This window comes from Acipenser ruthenus, chromosome 41 (assembly GCF_902713425.1).
Source record: "Acipenser ruthenus chromosome 41, fAciRut3.2 maternal haplotype, whole genome shotgun sequence".
NCBI classification, from domain to species: Eukaryota; Metazoa; Chordata; class Actinopteri; order Acipenseriformes; family Acipenseridae; genus Acipenser; species Acipenser ruthenus.
Window position 1 is genome coordinate 5,622,929 of NC_081229.1, and position 18,069 is coordinate 5,640,997.

At 40.0% G+C, this 18,069-nt stretch overlaps 2 protein-coding genes across 4 annotated transcripts in view; one reads left to right on the plus strand and one right to left on the minus strand.

Moving 5' to 3' along the window:
* The window catches only part of LOC117964940 (superkiller complex protein 2-like), a 33,025-nt gene extending 29,249 nt beyond the window's left edge, over positions 1-3,776 (minus strand). The window contains exons 1-2 of the mRNA XM_059010467.1: positions 3,669-3,776; positions 2,908-3,023 (exon numbers count right to left, since the gene is read on the minus strand). Of these exons, the coding sequence (XP_058866450.1) occupies positions 2,908-3,023; positions 3,669-3,693 (141 nt within the window). The 5' untranslated portion in view covers positions 3,694-3,776. The remainder of the gene's footprint in view (positions 1-2,907; positions 3,024-3,668) is intronic.
* Positions 3,777-3,867: 91 nt separating this feature from the next.
* LOC117962311 (negative elongation factor E-like) lies at positions 3,868-12,339 on the plus strand. 3 transcript variants are annotated; one of them, XM_034919344.2, is made up of 11 exons: positions 3,868-4,187; positions 4,285-4,360; positions 6,532-6,601; positions 6,925-7,070; positions 7,382-7,456; positions 7,934-7,971; positions 9,730-9,920; positions 10,292-10,436; positions 10,596-10,650; positions 10,941-11,043; positions 11,635-12,339. In XM_034919344.2, the coding sequence occupies exons 2-11, from the start codon at positions 4,286-4,288 to the stop codon at positions 11,706-11,708; spliced, it is 972 nt and encodes a 323-aa protein (XP_034775235.2). In that variant the 5' UTR covers positions 3,868-4,187; position 4,285; the 3' UTR covers positions 11,709-12,339. The 3 variants fall into 3 exon arrangements, with proteins under 3 accessions (XP_034775235.2, XP_034775233.2, XP_034775234.2); XM_034919342.2 differs by having other exon boundaries at positions 3,868-4,360; positions 6,450-6,601; XM_034919343.2 differs by having other exon boundaries at positions 3,868-4,360.
* The last annotated feature ends 5,730 nt before the right edge of the window (positions 12,340-18,069 follow it).

Here is an 18,069-nt window from a genome sequence, read left to right on the forward strand (position 1 = left end):
ATAATCTCTATATATATATATAATAAATAATAATAATTTATTTCTTAGCAGACGCCCTTATCCAGAGCGACTTACAAGATATCACATTATTGTTACATATAATTACCCATTCATACAGTTGGGTTTTTACTGGAGCAATCTAGGTAAAGTACCTTGCTCAAGGGTACAGCAGCAGTGTCCCCACCGGGGATTGAACCCATGACCCTCCGGTCAAGAGTCCAGAGCCCTAACCACTACTCCACACTGCTGTATATATATACAGTATTGTGCAAATGTTTTAGGCAGGTGTGAAAAAATGTTGTAAAGTAAGAATGCTTTCAAAAATTGACATGTTAATAGATTATATTTATCAATTAACTAAATGCAAAGTGAGTGAACAGAAGAAAAATCTAAAACAAATCCATATTTGGTGTGACCACCCTTTGCCTTCAAAACAGCATCAATTCTTCTAGGTACACTTGCACAAAGTCAGGGATTTTGTAGGCATATAGTCAGGTGTATGATTAAACAATTATACCAAACAGGTGCTAATGATCATCAATTCAATATGTAGGTTGAAACACAATCATTAACTGAAACAGAAACAGCTGTGTAGGAGGAATAAAACTGGGTGAGGAACAGCCAAACTCAGCTAACAAGGTGAGGTTGCTGAAGACAGTTTACTGTCAAAAGTCATACACCATGGCAAGACTGAGCACAGCAACAAGACACAAGGTAGTTATACTGCATCAGCAAAGTCTCTCCCAGGCAGAAATTTCAAGTCAGACAGGGGTTTCGAGATGTGCTGTCCAAGCTCTTTTGAAGAAGCACAAAGAAACGGGCAACGTTGAGGACCGTAGACGCAGTGGTCGGCCAAGGAAACTTACTGCAGCAGATGAAAGACACATCATGCTTAGTTCCCTTCGCAATCGGAAGATGTCCAGCAGTGCCATCAGCTCAGAATTGGCAGAAAACAGTGGGACCCTGGTACACCCATCTACTGTCCGGAGAAGTCTGGTCAGAAGTGGCCTTCATGGAAGACTTGTGGCCAAAAAGCCATACCTCCGACGTGGAAACAAGGCCAAGCGACTCAACTATGCACGAAAACACAGGAACTGGGGTCCAGAAAAATGGCAGCAGGTGCTCTGGACTGATGAGTCAAAATTTGAAATATTTGGCTGTAGCAGAAGGCACTTTGTTCGCTGAAGGGCTGGAGAGCCGTACACGAATGAGTGTCTGCAGGCAACAGTGAAGCATGGTGGAGGTTCCTTGCAAGTTTGGGGCTGCATTTCTGCAAATGGAGTTGGGGATTTGGTCAGAATTAATGGTCTCCTCAATGCTGAGAAGTACAGGAAGATACTTATCCATCATGCAATACCATCAGGGAGGCATCTGTTTGGCCCCAAATTTATTCTGCAGCATGACAACGACCCCAAACATACAGTGAAAGTCATTAAGAACTATCTTCAGCGTAAAGAAGAACAAGGAGTCCTGGAAGTAATGGTATGGCCCCCACAGAGCCCTGATCTCAACATCATCGAGTCTGTCTGGGATTACATGAAGAGAGAGAAGCAACTGAGGCTGCCTAAATCCACAGAAGGACTGTGGTTAGTTCTCCAAGATGTTTGGGCCAACCTACCTGCCGAGTTCCTTCAAAAACTGTGTGCAAGTGTACCTAGAAGAATTGATGCTGTTTTGAAGGCAAAGGGTGGTCACACCAAATATTGATTTGATGTAGATTTTTCTTCTGTTCACTCACTTTGCATTTTGTTAATTGATAAATATAAACTATTAACATGTCTATTTTTGAAAGCATTCTTACTTTACAGCATTTTTTCACACCTGCCTAAAACTTTTGCACAGTACTGTGTATATATATATATATATATATATATATATATATATATATATATATATATATATATATATATATATGTATAGGCAACTAAAACTGAAGAGCAGTTTATTATTATTATTATTATTATTATTATTATTATTAATTTGGCGGACACCTTAATCTGAGGCGATTTACTGGTGTTACAGGGCAGTACAGTGTTACAATGCACGATTAATATTTAAATAGAGTATAGTTTACAGTTAGTGCAAATAATACTACTAAAATATAATCTGAACCAGGATGCAACAAGTCAGGATTGCAACAAGTTATATCTACAATGACACAGTGCAATAGTGCAAGGATTGTGCATCAGCTGAGGATCTAGTCACGAGGTGCTGAGGTCAGGCAAGTCCAGCATAGGGTCAGATCAAGAGATCTACAAGTGCTGGCTAAACAGGGGGGTCTTGAGGAGGCAGCGGAAGGCTGTGAGAGACGGAGCAGTCCTGAAGTTCTCCGGTAGCTGGTTCCACCACAGAAGGCAATTCAATCTTTAATCATAACTTGATAAGCGGTTCTCCAGATGTATACATGAATGTAAGTGTTGCATAAAGAGAAACGGATTGTACAGACACCTCCATACAATCCCAGGACCCGATATCGTCATCGAGATATTCTAAATAAAGTTAATATCAAGTTCCATGCCAATCGGCTCTACAGATATATTATTATTTGTTTATTTAGCAGACCTCTTTATCCAAGGCAGCTTACAAAGACCAGGGTGTGTGAACTATGCATCAGCTGCAGTCACTTACAACAACGTCTCACCCGAAAGACGGAGCACAAGGAGGTTAAGTGACTTGCTCAGGGCCACACAATGAGTCAGAGTGAGCTGGGATTTGAACCGGGGACCTCCTGGTTTCAAGCCCTTTTCTTTAACCACCGGACCACACAGCATCCCATATATGTAGGTACGACCGTCTCCACTATATCCCCTTCACATGGGGATAAAATAGAGGAGTCCATATATCCTGCTATGATAGCAGTGTTATCCCCACACTACAGATTCACCCCCTGCACTCATGCATACTCACAGTGCTGTGGGGGAGCAGGCAGTTGGTTTGTTCTTGAGAGATGAGCTCAAAGCCACCGGAACAGCCCATCTGCAGCAGCGACAGGGGGAGATCGGCCCCGTCCATTGGAGGCAAAACTGGGAAGAAATGTTTGTCAGCCTAGTTTAAGAAACAACTAGGTGCCGATGCTTAATCAAGCTTATGTGTTGTAAGGTTTCAACAGTTTGGGGGGGGGGGGGGGGGGGGAGCACTTAGGAACAGGTATTAATGCTTGATTCAACTACTTTTTATATGAATCTGTTTTAAAAAAAAAAAAAAAAAAAAGCATACCGGTTTGTGTTTTTAAATGATAATAATAACATTATTAATAATAATAATAATAATAATAATAATAATAATAATAATAATCTAACGAGTAGCTAACCAAAAACACACATTATTTTAATTTTAATCCCACAATCGTGTACGTACCGACTTTAAGTTAATAAACAAATCACCCAAGAATATATATATATATATATATATATATATATATATATATATATATATATATATATATATACCTTGCCGATGTGAAAAACAACAACACTAATAATATATTTTGTGTTCGAATTCTGCATGACAGTTTTTGTCAGTGTTAAAACTTTGGCATTGTCTTTACATTTGTCATGGTAAACACAGCAGTATTTGTCAGTAGTTAGTTTAAGTAGGCTGGTATTCTCGTGTACAAGCCTGTAACTAATGTTTATATATTGCATGATAACGGTATACAATCTGCGTACCCATCCTGTCTGTTTCGCTTCCCATCTTCGATTATCATCACTTCAGCTTGCTGTCACTTCGACCTTTGACTCGGAACAGTTTGCTATCGGGGCGGAAGTGTATGTGTATCCCCCACCGCACTGAGGGGCAAAACCTTACTCAGTGAATAATAGCATGCAAATTATTAAATGTAATTTATGGACAGCTCACTGTTTTTTCGTGATTATATTTTTATTTTTTTTATTTTACAAGGACGTCACTTGAAATGACTAAACATCAACAACACATTCCACACCGTCCAGTTCAAAATATTACAGCGAGTTTATTAAACACATTAAAACATTATTTACTTTGCTTGATATAGAAAGGTAACTAAAACAAAAAAAACAAAGCATTGTTACTAGGCAGATTAACTCCCCTTTTTTCCGTTTTCTGAACACATAAATCCTTTCCGTCAACTTTTCGCGCACACATAATGACGTCACATTCCGGGGCTCGTTTTTTGTCTTCAATGAGAGTTGATAAACAATAACAGACAGGTACGTTGCCTGTGTTTTTAAATTAACTTGACCAGCGAATGTACATCTAGGTGCAGACGTACATTTAATTTAATTAACAAAATAGTGTTTATTGCAGAATGGTTTTGTTTCCAACGAGTCTAACCGACGAAGAGGAATCGCTGCAGAAAAAATATGCCAAGCTCAAAAAGAAAGTAAGCGTCAATTTTTATTTGATGTTATTTTGACAATGGTACGATTCTTTTTTTGATGTTTCTGTAAGTTTATTACAATCTTCCAAAGTTTAATTTCATTAAGGCTGCAGACAGACAGAAAATGCCACGCAAATGCTGTTCAATTTGACAATACAATGTACTTTCTTCATTATTATGCATGGTCTCTGCCTGTGTCAGACCGGGGGTCAGAATTTACATGCACACAATGACAGCATCATTGTTTGCTGAAATTACAATGCTATTTTATTAAATTACAATTACAATTACAATAGCAATTATGATTACAATTACACGAAAAAGTAACATAACTCGCTACACAGTTACTCTGTTTATAGTTTACCAGTAATCGCAGGTACAAATACACAAACATTATATAGAACGTTTTTTCAAACCAATGGGGACACTAAAAGGGGTTGAAAATACGAGCATGTTTTTACACTCAACGTGAAACACAGCATGGAACTGTGAATGATAATGCTTGAACCTTCAATTACAAATACACTGTAATTGCAATTAATTACAAATTACTAGGGCTATCGAGCGATTTAAAAAATCAATCACGATTAATCTTGAGGGAAAATAATGTATCTCAGTTAATCTCGGTTTTAATCGCATATTTAATTGATACAATTACTTTATCCATCTAATTTAAGTGGGTTGTAATTTATTATTATTATTATTATTATTATTATTATTATTAATCATCCAAAAAACAACCCAGTTTAGTTTCAGTAAAGCTTCAGACAAAGAGAAGGAGATGTGATACCTTTTATTGAACTAAATAAACAATAATTAATCACAAGCTTTCAAGAGATCAAAGGTCTATTCTTCAGGTGAAAGTAGGAAAGAGAGATTGATGTTTACATTCGAAGGTGGCATTAGAACTTTAACAAAAACAACCATTTTGAATCACTACAATTGTAATGTAAGGAAAAAAGCTGTGTTTAAATAAATAAATAAATAAACAGGAGTGGCTGCATAATAAACAATATCAAAGACAAAATAAATAAATTAAGAATAAAATGTAAAATGTAACAGTAAATACTAATATAGGGAACGAAATAGGGACAAATATATAAAATAATTAAATGAAATAAGTGTAAATAAATAGTGTGTGTGTGTGTGTATATATATATATATATATATATATATATATATATATATATATATATATATATATATATATAATATAATTTATATATTTTAGCTCAAAGAGCCAGCTGCCCAACGTTTCGATATGTTGTACATATCTTTCTTAAGGGAGATATATATTTATTATATATATATATATATATATATATATATATATATATATATATATATATATATATATATATATATATATATATATATATAATAAATATATATATATAGCGCTTTTCATACAGACAGTATGCATCATGACCAAGAAACAAGACAGAACAGTGTAATCACACAATCAACAAAATACAATGATATTAATAATAACAATAAATAACAAATATCTAAATAGGACAAAATAAAGTAAATAAGAACAAATAAAATACAAAGTTAGCAGATAAAAATAGATAACAGAATCTTTAATCTTGATTTAAAAATACTGACCGAAGCAGCATCTCTAATAGAGGAAGGCAAAGAGTTCAACAGCTTGGGAGCATTAAAACAAAACGCACTTTCTCCTCTCCTTTTCAGTTTTACCATTGGGAGGCACAAAAGTCCGGCGTGAGCCGACCTTAAAGTGCGCAGAGGTTTATATTATTATTATTATTTGTTGATTTAGCAGACGCCTTTACCCAAGGCGACTTACAGAGACTAGGGTGTGTGAACTATGCATCAGCTGCAGAGTCACTTACAATTACATCTCACCCGAAAGACGGAGCACAAGGAGGTGAAGTGACTTGCTCAGGGTCACACAATGAGTCAGTGGCTGAGGTGGGATTTGAACCGGGGACCTCCTGGTTACAAGCTCTTTTCTTTAACCACTGGACCACACAGCCTCCTCATGGGGACAGAATTTCTCTTAGGTACTTTTAATATGTGCTTGATTAGCCACACTGTATAGGTAACAAGTGTCTTCCTAATCTCTTAGTAAAACCAGAAATGGGTCAGACTGCTCTGCAATGGGAGTCGTATTTCCATCCCTGCTTTATTGTTGTGGTGTTTTATCACAGAAAAAGGCGCTGATGGCTTTAAAGAAACAGAGCTCGACCAGTCAGGCCACGCAGGGAGGGCTGAAGAGAAGTAAGTGCTGTTTTTTAGCTATCATTCTGAGTGCTTCTAATTGCACTTGCTCAAATATATTTTGATTTAAGCCTGTAAAACCCAGAAGATGGCGCTGCTGAGGTTAAATGAACCCAGAAGTGGAAAAGTAACAGATTTCCTGTGATTAAGGCATGGAAACTGGGAACTTTCTTTAACGTAAAGCAGTACCACATGTCATATTTTAAAATGAAAATACAAAACTGCACTTTTGAGACCTTATGTAAAGTGCAACACACTGTTTTGTTAGCGGCAATGACTTTTGAAAGTTGTTTTGTGATTTGTAACCTCTCTCTGTCTCTCAGCACTTTCAGACCAGCCGACTGTGGACACAGCCACAGCAACAGAGCAGGCGAAGATGTTAATAAAGACCGGAGCCATAAGTGCAATCAAAGCAGAGAACAAGAACTCAGGGTTCAAGCGCTCTCGCACCCTGGAGGGTAAACTCAAGGTACAGACAGAGAGCTAAGGATGCAGCAAAAGAATCGACTATTAATTGATTATTGATTAGCATGGCATTTATTTTGACCCAGCCTCAATCAAACATTCATTGAATGATTAACCACTGTGGTGCCTAGCTAGCTACCCAAAAACACAAGCTTCTTTATTAGCGTGCTATACAAATGAAACTGGCGTAGTGCTGTAGTTCTGTGGTTAATGTCACTGCAACCCCCCTCCTCTTTTATTTTGGTTCTGTTCAGGGTGTTCCATTCTAAAGTGTCCCTCTCCTCTCTCACTCTGCCTCTTTCTCTCCCCACACAGGACCCAGAGAAAGGCCCAGTGCCAACCTTTCAGCCTTTTCAACGTAGCGTGTCTGCTGACGAGGAGAGCTCTGAGGTGAGGGGACGTGGTGCAAGTGTGTGTCTGCTGAGGAGAGGAGGGGAGGGGAGGGGAGGGGAGGGGGTGTGTGTTTGTCTGCTGAGGAGGGGAGGGGGAGTGTCTGATGAGGAGGGGGTAGTGTGTGTCTGCTGAGGAGGAGAGCTCTGAGGGGAGGGGAGTGTGTGTGTGTTCTGTGGAGGAGGGAAAGAGAATGGAGAGTGTGCTGAGGAGGACAGGTAAGAGAATGAGTGAGGGTGTGTGTCTCTGTCTTTGTGTCTGCTGAGGGGAGAGAGGGAGGTGTGTCTGTCTGTGTGCTGACAAGGATGGCTATAAGGTGAGAGGGAGTGACTGTGTATGCTGACAAGAAGAGCTCTGAGGGTAGGGGGTGTCTGTCTGTCTGTGTTTGTCTGCTGAGGTGGTAAGGGCGAGAATATGTTGCTTGCTTGTGTGTGTGTGTTTTTAGACTTACAAGCTTTTTCTTTCTTTCTGCTGCAGTCTTCAAAGCGTCCCCAGAGAAAAATGCTGTATGAGAGGTAGGGCCTGTCTGGCACATCCTGACTGCACACTAAACCTTCCTCTTGCTGCCTTTTATCAGAAGCTTTCTCATTCTGGGGTAGTTAGTTCACTTGGAAAACAATAATGATGGAAGCAGGAACAGCAATAGACCATGATGGATGGAACACACATTGTAAACTAAAAAAAACATTTTAGTGTAGTTTATAACTCAGTAATTAATTCTGATCCTGCTATGTATTCTTTTAAAACTTCTTAAAACAGCATTGTGTAGATAAGGTCTTGCATAATGTGCTTTAGTGTAATTAAGACACATCAGAGAATTACTGACTACTGTATAATGGATTGGGTGAGCTCTTGTAGAAGTATTGAAAAGACAGTATGTGTGTGTATATAGTAGTCAAAAGTTTACATACCCCAATGGAAATTTATAATTTCTCAAAAACAATTGTAGGAAAAATATTTTGTAGCAAAAGTTTTGCTTTTTTGGATGAGGAAAAAAAGTTACAAGAAATAGATGTCTACAATTATTTATTTCAGCATTTCTTTTTTTTTTTTGCAAAACTCCAAAAATGCTAATTGAAAAGTATTAATACCCTGACAAGGGAAATGAAAATAATTGCTACTTACCATGTGCTGGAACTATATTTCCTCTGCCATTAGTGGAAAAACAGCCCCATAGAAGGATATTGCCACCTCCATGCTCGACAGTAGGTATGGTGTTCTTTTCTTTGTACGCCTCACCACACTTTCTCCAAACTTAACGACTATCAGCGTGACCAAATAGCTCGATTTTTGTTTCATCACTCCACAAAACCTTTGATCAGAACTCGTATCCATCATTCAAATGCCATTTTGCAAACTTTAAGCAATTGTCCTTGTGATGTTTTCCTAAGAGTGGCTTTTTCCTTGGCCTGTGACCATTGAGACCTTCACCATGCAATACCTGACGTATGGTTGAAATGGAAACCCCAGTCCCACTTGCAGCCAATTCACTTTGAATATCTTTGGCAGTCAATCTCGGATTGTTATTAACCTTCCTCACAATTCTTCTACTTGTTCTTGGTGAAAGAACCTTCTTTCTTCCAGACCGAGGGAGCGTTGTGACAGTACCATGAGTCTTGTACTTCTTGATAATAGAAACAATACTTGAAATTGGGATACTCAAATGCTTGGAAATCTTCTTGTATCCTTATCCAGCTTTATGACAATAAATCATTTTCTGCCAAAGGTCTTCAGATAGCTCTTTACTTTCTCCCATATTGCCTTATTGGTAATGACAGCAATATGCCATTTAAACTCTCTAAGCATGTTCACCTACAATCCAGCATTTTGTAGACTTTTCTAGAATTAGGTTCTGCATTATCATATTGACATTTATACTATCATAGCATCAAAGGATATGAATACTTTTGAATTGGCGTTTTTGGAGTTTTGCAATAATTAATTGTAGACATCTATTTCTTGTAACTTTTTTTTCCCTCATCCAAAAAAGTTAAACTTTTGCTACAAAAGATTTTCCCTATAAATATTTGTTTGAGAAATTATACATTTCCATTGGGGTATGTAAACTTTTGACTACAACTGTATGTGTATATATGTGTGTGTATATATACTGTGTGTGTGTGTGTGTGTGTGTATATATATATATATAACCCTTTCTGTTTCTTACTCTTTGTTTCTGTATCTCTTCCTCACTTTATTCACTTCTCTTTGTTCTTTTTCCTTTTTCTTTTCCTCTCTTCCTTTCTTTCTGTGTTTGTTTCTTCCCCTCTCAGTTTTGTCAGCTCAGGCGCTCGCACACTTGGAGACTCTGACAGGGAGAGTGGGGATGGAGTGCTACAGAACACAGGAGAGAGGGACCGAGAGCTGGATCGAGATAGGGACCGGGACAGGGACAGGGACAGGGACAGAGGGAGAGGGGACAGGGACCGGGAGAGAGACAGAGAGAGAGACGCACCATTCAGACGTGAGTATTATACAAACACTTTCTTGTACCTGTTGTTAGCAGCAGCAGCAGCCTAATTATCCTTATCACTGTCAATTAGTCTAAAATACGTTGTCTTTCTTCCTGCTAGCACTAGCAACATTATCACTGAGCCTGCTTTAAAACAGTGCAAACCAAGGCGTCTTTAAAATCAATTCTCTTTTCCCTATTTTCTAGTTTCGATAGTCCACCAAGGTCTATTTTTTAACCTGCATTCTTTCAACAAAGTTCAGGCAAAACTCAAACGTTTAACACTTGGCTAATATTTGAAACTCAACTGCAGTGCTTTACCCTGGTTTTTATGACGCACTCTTTTTTTTAAAATTATTTTTTTGTTTCCCCCTCTTGCCCAGGCTCGGACTCGTTCCCGGATCGGCGCCCCCCTCGGAAGGGGAACACGCTGTATGTGTACGGAGTGGGGATGAGCGATGAGAGCCTGAGAGCAGCCTTCTCTGTGTGCGGCAACATCATAGACCTGTCCATGGACCCTCAGAGGAAGTGAGACTCACACTGCACACTACTCTCTCTGTGTCTGTGTGCGTCTGTCTCTGTCTTCGTGTGTCTGTCTCGTGAGGGTGTGATTGTCTCTGTGTGTATGTCTTTTTGACAGTGCGTTTGGGTTGTCTCAGTATTTAATCTCTGTTTTTATTTTTTTAGCTGTGCTTTCATCACCTTTGAGAAGATGGAGTCAGCTGACCAGGCCATCGCAGAGGTGAGGTTCACTGAATTCGATTTTGAATCTGACCCCAGCCTCATCTACTATAACTACAACTGCAGTGTGAAATTATGTTTAAATACTACAAGAAAGTAAAATAAAAAGCCTTGTAGTTGAAACATATGTCATTGAATTTTGGTCTCTTGGCGTTTTTAATCTCCATACCCTTGCAAAACTTGTGTCTGAGTTTATACCAATATGCAATCCCTGAAAGAGAACCCTCTCCCCCCTCTTTTCTACCTCTACCCCCCCCCCCCCCCGCTCCCTCTCTCTTTTCCCTCTCCCAGCTGAATGGCAGGTGTGTCGGTGATGTGATTTTGAAAGTTAGTATCGCTCGTAAGCAGCCCATGCTGGAAGCTGCAACAGGGACGTCTGTCTGGGCCCCTCTAGGTAAGAACCGGTCTTTCATTTCAAACCAAAATATCAGAGCTCTCCTAAACAGCTTGCTTCACACACCCTTAACACCTTAGTGTATTGAGGAACGTTCTACTTTCTTTACATGAGAACCCTTATAAATATTATCACTAGTAAAAGCGTAGCAACATGTAATAAAGCAGTGAAAGCATTGTAAAGCACAGAAAGGTACGATAAAGCCTTTAAAAACATTTGCAAACCAGGTTCCCGTAAATACATAATACAACCATGGGAAAAGCATGGTAAAACTGCAAAATTACTATGGTAAACCTTTATAAGGGATATTATATCATAATAGAGGTATGTATCGCTTGTGTTATGATACAAGAACAGAATCTCAACATCTTAGCTTATTGTAGAATGGCTCATGGATAAATAATACGTTGTGTTTTATATCTCGTTTAATTTTTGACTTCTAACAAAATAGTCCATCATTAAATGATCATTTAATCTTCCTGCGCATCACACAAGTAGCCCATCAGGACTTTCACACGTATCAAGATGCATACTGAATCGCAGATTATTTTTCTGATTTTCTGCCTCTCCTCTCTTTCTTTCTCACACCAGCGGTTCAGAACAGTGCTAAAGGATCCCACAGAGACAAGAGGAACCAGATTGTGTACAACGAAGATCTCTTCTGAGTCTCAAGACAAACATTTACATTGCAGTTCACTTTATTTTTCTGCGTTTCCCCTGCACGAGAGTCAGAGAGAGAGCGAGACAGACCCTCCCCCCTTTCAGTCTCTCTGTGGCCTCAAACTGTTGCGGTGCGTGTGTTTTTGTGTGATGCGGATTACACTGCAAGTCCACTGTCTGTTCTTCTTGGGGCTAGGCATTTGAGACCACTGACCTACCAAATGTATTTCACTTGTGACCTGAGCAAAAGTCTTGTGAATTACATTAAACCATTAGCCCCACAGGATTTTCACCTTCAGAGAAAGCCAATAAGCATGAATGAGAGGCTGGTGAAACTGCTTGCTGTCTATCTATCTCTCTGTCTGTGCTATCAAGCCCTACCGAGATGGGAGGATAGTCTACCGAATTACCCGCTGCCCCACCTAGACCCCCCAGATTGGAACCCATGCCTAAAAGGTGAAAGGCAGGAATGAAAGGCTTTTGAATCCCCCTCCCCCTTTGAAATTGTATTGTGCAACTTTTTATAGAGGGTAAAAAGGTCCCAAATTCGCACTGGGGAAAAAATTACATTTAAACTAATATCAGTTAAGTGTGGCATTCCAATTCAATAGACAATAAAATAAACATTCAAATAAATACATGCCTTTTGTTTTTTTGTTAATGCATTGATTACACAGATTCCAGTTTTGCCTCAGTAACAGTGATGAAGGCACTAGCCGAAACGCCTGTCTGCTTGACTTGTTTCTGTTAGTTTTCAATTGCACTGATGAAGGCACTAAGCAAAATGTTTAATAGATCATGCAAAACCAGCGATTGGTTACTGAGAGTAGGGATTTCACAGTATACAATTTCCGCGGTTTTGATACATTGTTCCATACCACTGTTATCGAGTTCACGTCTGTACTGGCTCCTACTTGATGCTTGGTGCTTCAGAGCTTGATCACACACACAATAATAATAATAATAATGAAAGAGCCATTTCTGGTAAAACAAGATTTGCTGCGAGATGAAAGGTGTTCAAAATTATATTAAGCAAAATGTCAGCTGGCAGTGGAGGCTATACAAATGAGACTGAACACGGTTCTGCAGCGTAGTTGTACCCCAGTCTCTGTCGCTCCCCCGGCGTAGCGTTGCACCCCAGTCTCTGGTGGTACTCTGCTGTAGTGCTGTATCCCAGTCTCATTCATTTTACATCATGCGTATAGATAGTCCTTATGTTCCCCACATAAAAGCAAGAATAGCTTTGTACGCAGTTGCTGAAACTGTTTAAATAATGCACCTGTAATTTTTCTTTTCATTGTTAACATCCTGACTACTTTTTACACTTGCACCCTTAGTCTGTTTTGAAAGCTGTTTTCAAAATGTCTCCTCCAGTGCACTGATAGTGTAAGGGTTATTGCCCACATCGTCACACAGGTAACACAGCAATAACGATTCATGGTGTGGTATGGGACAGAAAAGACTTGTTTTGTTTTTTTTGTTTGTTTGTTTTCTTTTTAAACGCTCTTCCTGCAGTGATTTAGAGCAGTGGTGTGCAAACCTTTTATACGCTGCCCTCGTTTCTTAGCATACATTCTGCTGCGCCCCTCCCCCGCTGACACATAAGAACATAAGAAAGTTTACAAACGAGAGGAGGCCATTCGGCCCATCTTGCTCGTTTGGTTGTTAGTAGCTTATTGATCCCAGAATCTAATCAAGCAGCTTCTTGAAGGATCCCAGGGTGTCAGCTTCAACAACATTGCTGGGGAGTTGGTTCCATACCCTCACAATTCTCTGTGTAAAAAAGTGCCTCCTATATTCTGTTCTGAATTCCCCTGTATCTAATCTCCATTTGTGACCCCTGGTCCTTGTTTCTTTTTTCTGGTCAAAAAAGTCCCCTGGGTCGACTTTGTCAATATCGTTCAGAATTTTGAATGCTTGAATCAGATCACCGCATAGTCATCTTTGTTCAAGACTGAACAGATTCAATTCTTTGAGCCCGTCTCCATACGACATGCCTTTTAAACCCGGGATAATTCTGGTTGCTCTTCTTTGCACTCTTTCTAGAGCAGCAATATCCTTTTTGTAGCAAGGTGACCAGAACTGAGCACAATGTTCAAGATTAGGTCTTACTAATGCATTGTAAAGTTTTAACATTACTTCCCTTGATTTAAATTGAACACTTTTCACAATATATCCGAGCATCTTGTTGGCCTTTTTTTGTAGCTTGTGGAGTGTGGAGTAGTGGTTAGGGCTCTGGACTCTTGACTGGAAGGTCACGGGTTCAATCCCAGGTGGGCGATACTGCTGCTATACCCTTGAGCAAGGTACTTTACTTAGATTGCTCCAGTAAAAATGGGTAACTGTATGTAAAAAATAATGTGATATCTTGTAACAATTGTAAGTCGCCCTGGATAAGGGTGTCTGCTAAGAAATAAATAATAATAATAATATAGCTTCCTGTGGCAAAGTGCCTGGTAAGGGTAACAGGTGTAGCGGTGATGCGGTGCAGGAGTGACAGGCAGACAACGGTATTCCAGTGAAAAAGTGCTTTATTTCTTTTCCAGGTCTGGTGACCGAAAAATAACTAAATCCCCGGCGATACACAACAATGTGTAACGCACGGGGATAACAATAAACAGGGCACAGTCCCGAACAAAAACAAACAGACGGTCACCAGTCCTGGGTGAGTGCAGTCGTGATGGTGCTTTAGTGCAAACACAGATAGTGCGGTGTGCAGTGGTGCTCCGGACAGTGCTGACCCTTGGCGACAGCTCCGGAGTAGTGCTTTAACTGTCTGGTGGTGAAAAACACAGACAATTATACAGACGCACACAACGCAACACAACACGTAATTCTTTTTCTTATTGTTTAACAATGAGAGCTCCTCTCTCGATCCTTCTCTCTCCAAACGCTTAACCCAAATGAAGGAAAAGAACAGCGTTACCCTGGCCCCTATATGTAATCCCGCATGATATCTAGGTAAACGGTTGCAGCTGCCTTATTACTTGCAGCTGCCCCTTGTTTACCTGTCAAATCAATACGGTCTTACAACAGAGTCTCGCTTCCTTCCAGGCTGACCCACTTCCCGGTCCCGGAAACGAACTGTCAGGCCAGCCCTTCCAGATACTTCTCCTCCCGTTCTTTAGCGCCCTCACAGGTCGGGAGGAAGATTTATCACCAAACTCATTGTATTTCTGTCACAATGGCTAAACATGATCCAGGAGCTGTCGCTAAAGGCCAGCACAAACCTGGACAACATTGCACTGTGTTTGCAATAAAGTACTGTATTTTCACCACGAGCACTAGAGCACGCACTGTGGACGCGTGTTTGTGTTTGCGTTTGTGTTACGTGTGGGTGAATTAAAACAGGACTGTTATTATTTCAAAGCCAACCCGTGGATTACAGATAAACAATACATGCCGCTGTATTGCTTCTCATTGACATTGTTATTATTTACTGTTGTCAGCCATCAGGCATTTGGATTACAAAATACAACTATTAAACAACATTGCACATGGATTATAATTGTCTGTGTGTTTATTGATCACCTGCACCTGCACACTGTTAACCACTTTGCCACAGAAGACTATAAAGAGATATGGAACTCCTGACAGCCAACTATTTACTGTGTATTCCCAATGAGGGAAATATATACATTAAATGCCACAGAACTATATACTGTGCATAATGCCAGGAAATAGAACTTTATTAATCTAATACCAGGTAATATAACTATATAACAGCAGGGAAGTGAACACATTTCTTTGTTTTGCAGTTATGTTAATGCCAGGTAAGCAACACAAAATCTCCTAAAAAACAAAAACAATGCAATGTATAGCAGACTTTACTTAAGCTTAAACTGAAATTGACCTTATTATTGTGAATCGTCTCCAAGCCGTCCCCTCAGACTGGGCTGAGTCTCGGCTTCTCTCGCTCTCCTCCACCGAAACCCTACTGTAGCTACTATCTCTAACTGCAAAAATAAAACTGATGTTTTTTTAAAAAAAATTCTCGTACTGTCTGAGCTGATCAATCGTACTGCAGCCCAGGGCGAGTTGCTAAGGTCAGGGAAAATGAGCAGAGATTTTTTTTTTTTCACTGTCTATAAATAGGTATTTCAAGATATTTCACGATTAAACATAATGTTTATGAAAGCAGGAAAATAGCATTGTCACATTCCAAATTGATCATTTTCTTTGTCATTATACACCCAAATGTTCCTAATTTAAATGCTTACCTAAAAAACAGTAAATGCAAAATTGTAGATTTTTTTTTTATGTCCCCCTTTTAAAGACATTCTATTTTCACCGTCACTGAATGATTAAACAAAATAAAAACATAAATAAATGTGAAAATAACAACAGACACGTGACATGTGCCCTTCTTGTGCTGGACAGAGCGATCTTTAGTAGAAGTATTTCTGAGCTTTGGTGCAGCTGGTGTCTTCTTTGCTGAAGGCATTTTTAAAACATTGTGCAGCTCTATGCAGTGTGTTCAATCATGCACTGGAAGCAAGCTGTGGTCCCTAAATGCAGTGTAACTGGTAGTACCTCAATGAGGCGAACGTTTACTGTATTGATTGTTAAATGCGCTAAACACCTGCCCCTTCCAATATAAACCAGGTTGGAATGAGTAAGCTGAGACTGTGTTTCTATATTTGATAGACAAATTAAGTAACAAATATTGACTATCGAGTGAACCAGTATCGGGACTGAAATCTGTTCTTACAACCAGTTGTGCTGAATAGTGACTTTGTTGCTTTGTTGCGCCGGAGCCCAGCGCTGTTATCAGCTGAAGCTTTATCATTGCCACACGGGAGAATCTGTGAGCGTTCCTGGAGGCAAGAGGGAGTTACGCTAAACATGGACTTTTGTTTCCAAGCACCCTGCAAACACAGTAAACATAGTAAAAGCTAATCCTCCTAATTACCAGCGTATACCAAAATCATGGCACCTGGTGCCCGTACCTTTCACCAGGTGGCGTAGTTTGGCTATCTATTGTAATTAGAATAAATCTACTTGCCCACTATTTACCTGTCTATCATGACATAAATAACCCAGTAACCACACAATACTCTTCAATATGCAAGAAGCAGGGGCAGTAGGAGGGGAAGGAAACCCTGCACAAATTAATACAATGATGATGCCATGGTTTATAGGAATGCCTTGTGGGGGGATTAAGTATGAGGAATGGCAGGCTCAGGAACAAGCTATGTTGAGGGCTCAAGGCCTTAGTGAAGGACAAAAAGTCGATTTCCTTTGCGGAGCTCTAGAGGGGGACTCTAAACATGAAATTTCATTATTGGAACCAGCTAAGAAAGCAACTAGTGCATTAATCTGGGAGGTGTTAGATGAGTTGTATGGGGACCACGCATCGGTGGCACAATTACAAGTCCGGTTCTTTAGGTGTAATCAAAGTAACGATGAGGATGTGGGGGCTTTTACTCTCCGGCTCTGTGAACTGTTTTCCAGGTGGTGAAAAAGAGAACCAGACGGATCCGCCAGTGGTGAAGAGCCGCTCCGGGACCAGTTCTTGCCACCTGCCATCCATCCCCTTCATCTGGAGCTTCAATTGGGGCACAATATTCTACATGAGCTGGCTGGGTCCACTCAATCATCTCACTATCTGAGGGGATCTGTATAGGAGCTGGGCAGACCCCATTCTCCCATCCACGGCTTCTGCCTGCTCAATGTTCTGGCATTCCGCAAAGGCTTTCTCCCTTTGCCTTGGCAGACATGGTGGCCTTGAATGCCATCACCTCTAGGTGACCTCCACCAAACAGCTCTTTCCAGCAATGCAAAATGACGTTCATCCCCAACACCCCCTTTTTCAGCACCCAAGCAGTCATCAGCCTCGATCACCAAGCCTCGATCTGGGATCTAGATCCCCCTACTGCAAAGTTTAACACAGCATATCCTACATAATAGATAGTTATTCCATTGGCAGCGTGGACAACCGGACAAATACCACTGCACTTGTATCACTGTGAACTGCATTGCACCATGAGCACTAATTCACCCACTAACAGACTTGTGTATGTGTTTTGTGTTTCATGTTGGTGTATAAAGAACGGGACTATTATTTCAGGACAAACCCGGGGATTATAAATAAAGTAATACACACCGCTGTGTTGCTTAGCATCATTTATTGTTTACTGGCAGTAGTGTGGAGTAATGGTTAAGGCTCTGGACTCTTGACCGGAGGATCGTGGGTTCAATCCCAGGTGGGGGACACTGCTGTACCCTTGAGCAAGGTACTTTATCTAGATTGCTCCAGTAAAAATCCAACTGTATAAATGGGTAATTGTATGTAAAAAATAATGTGCTAAGAAATAATAATAATACTGTTTGTTTTGCCGTCCGGATTACAAATCATTAAACAAC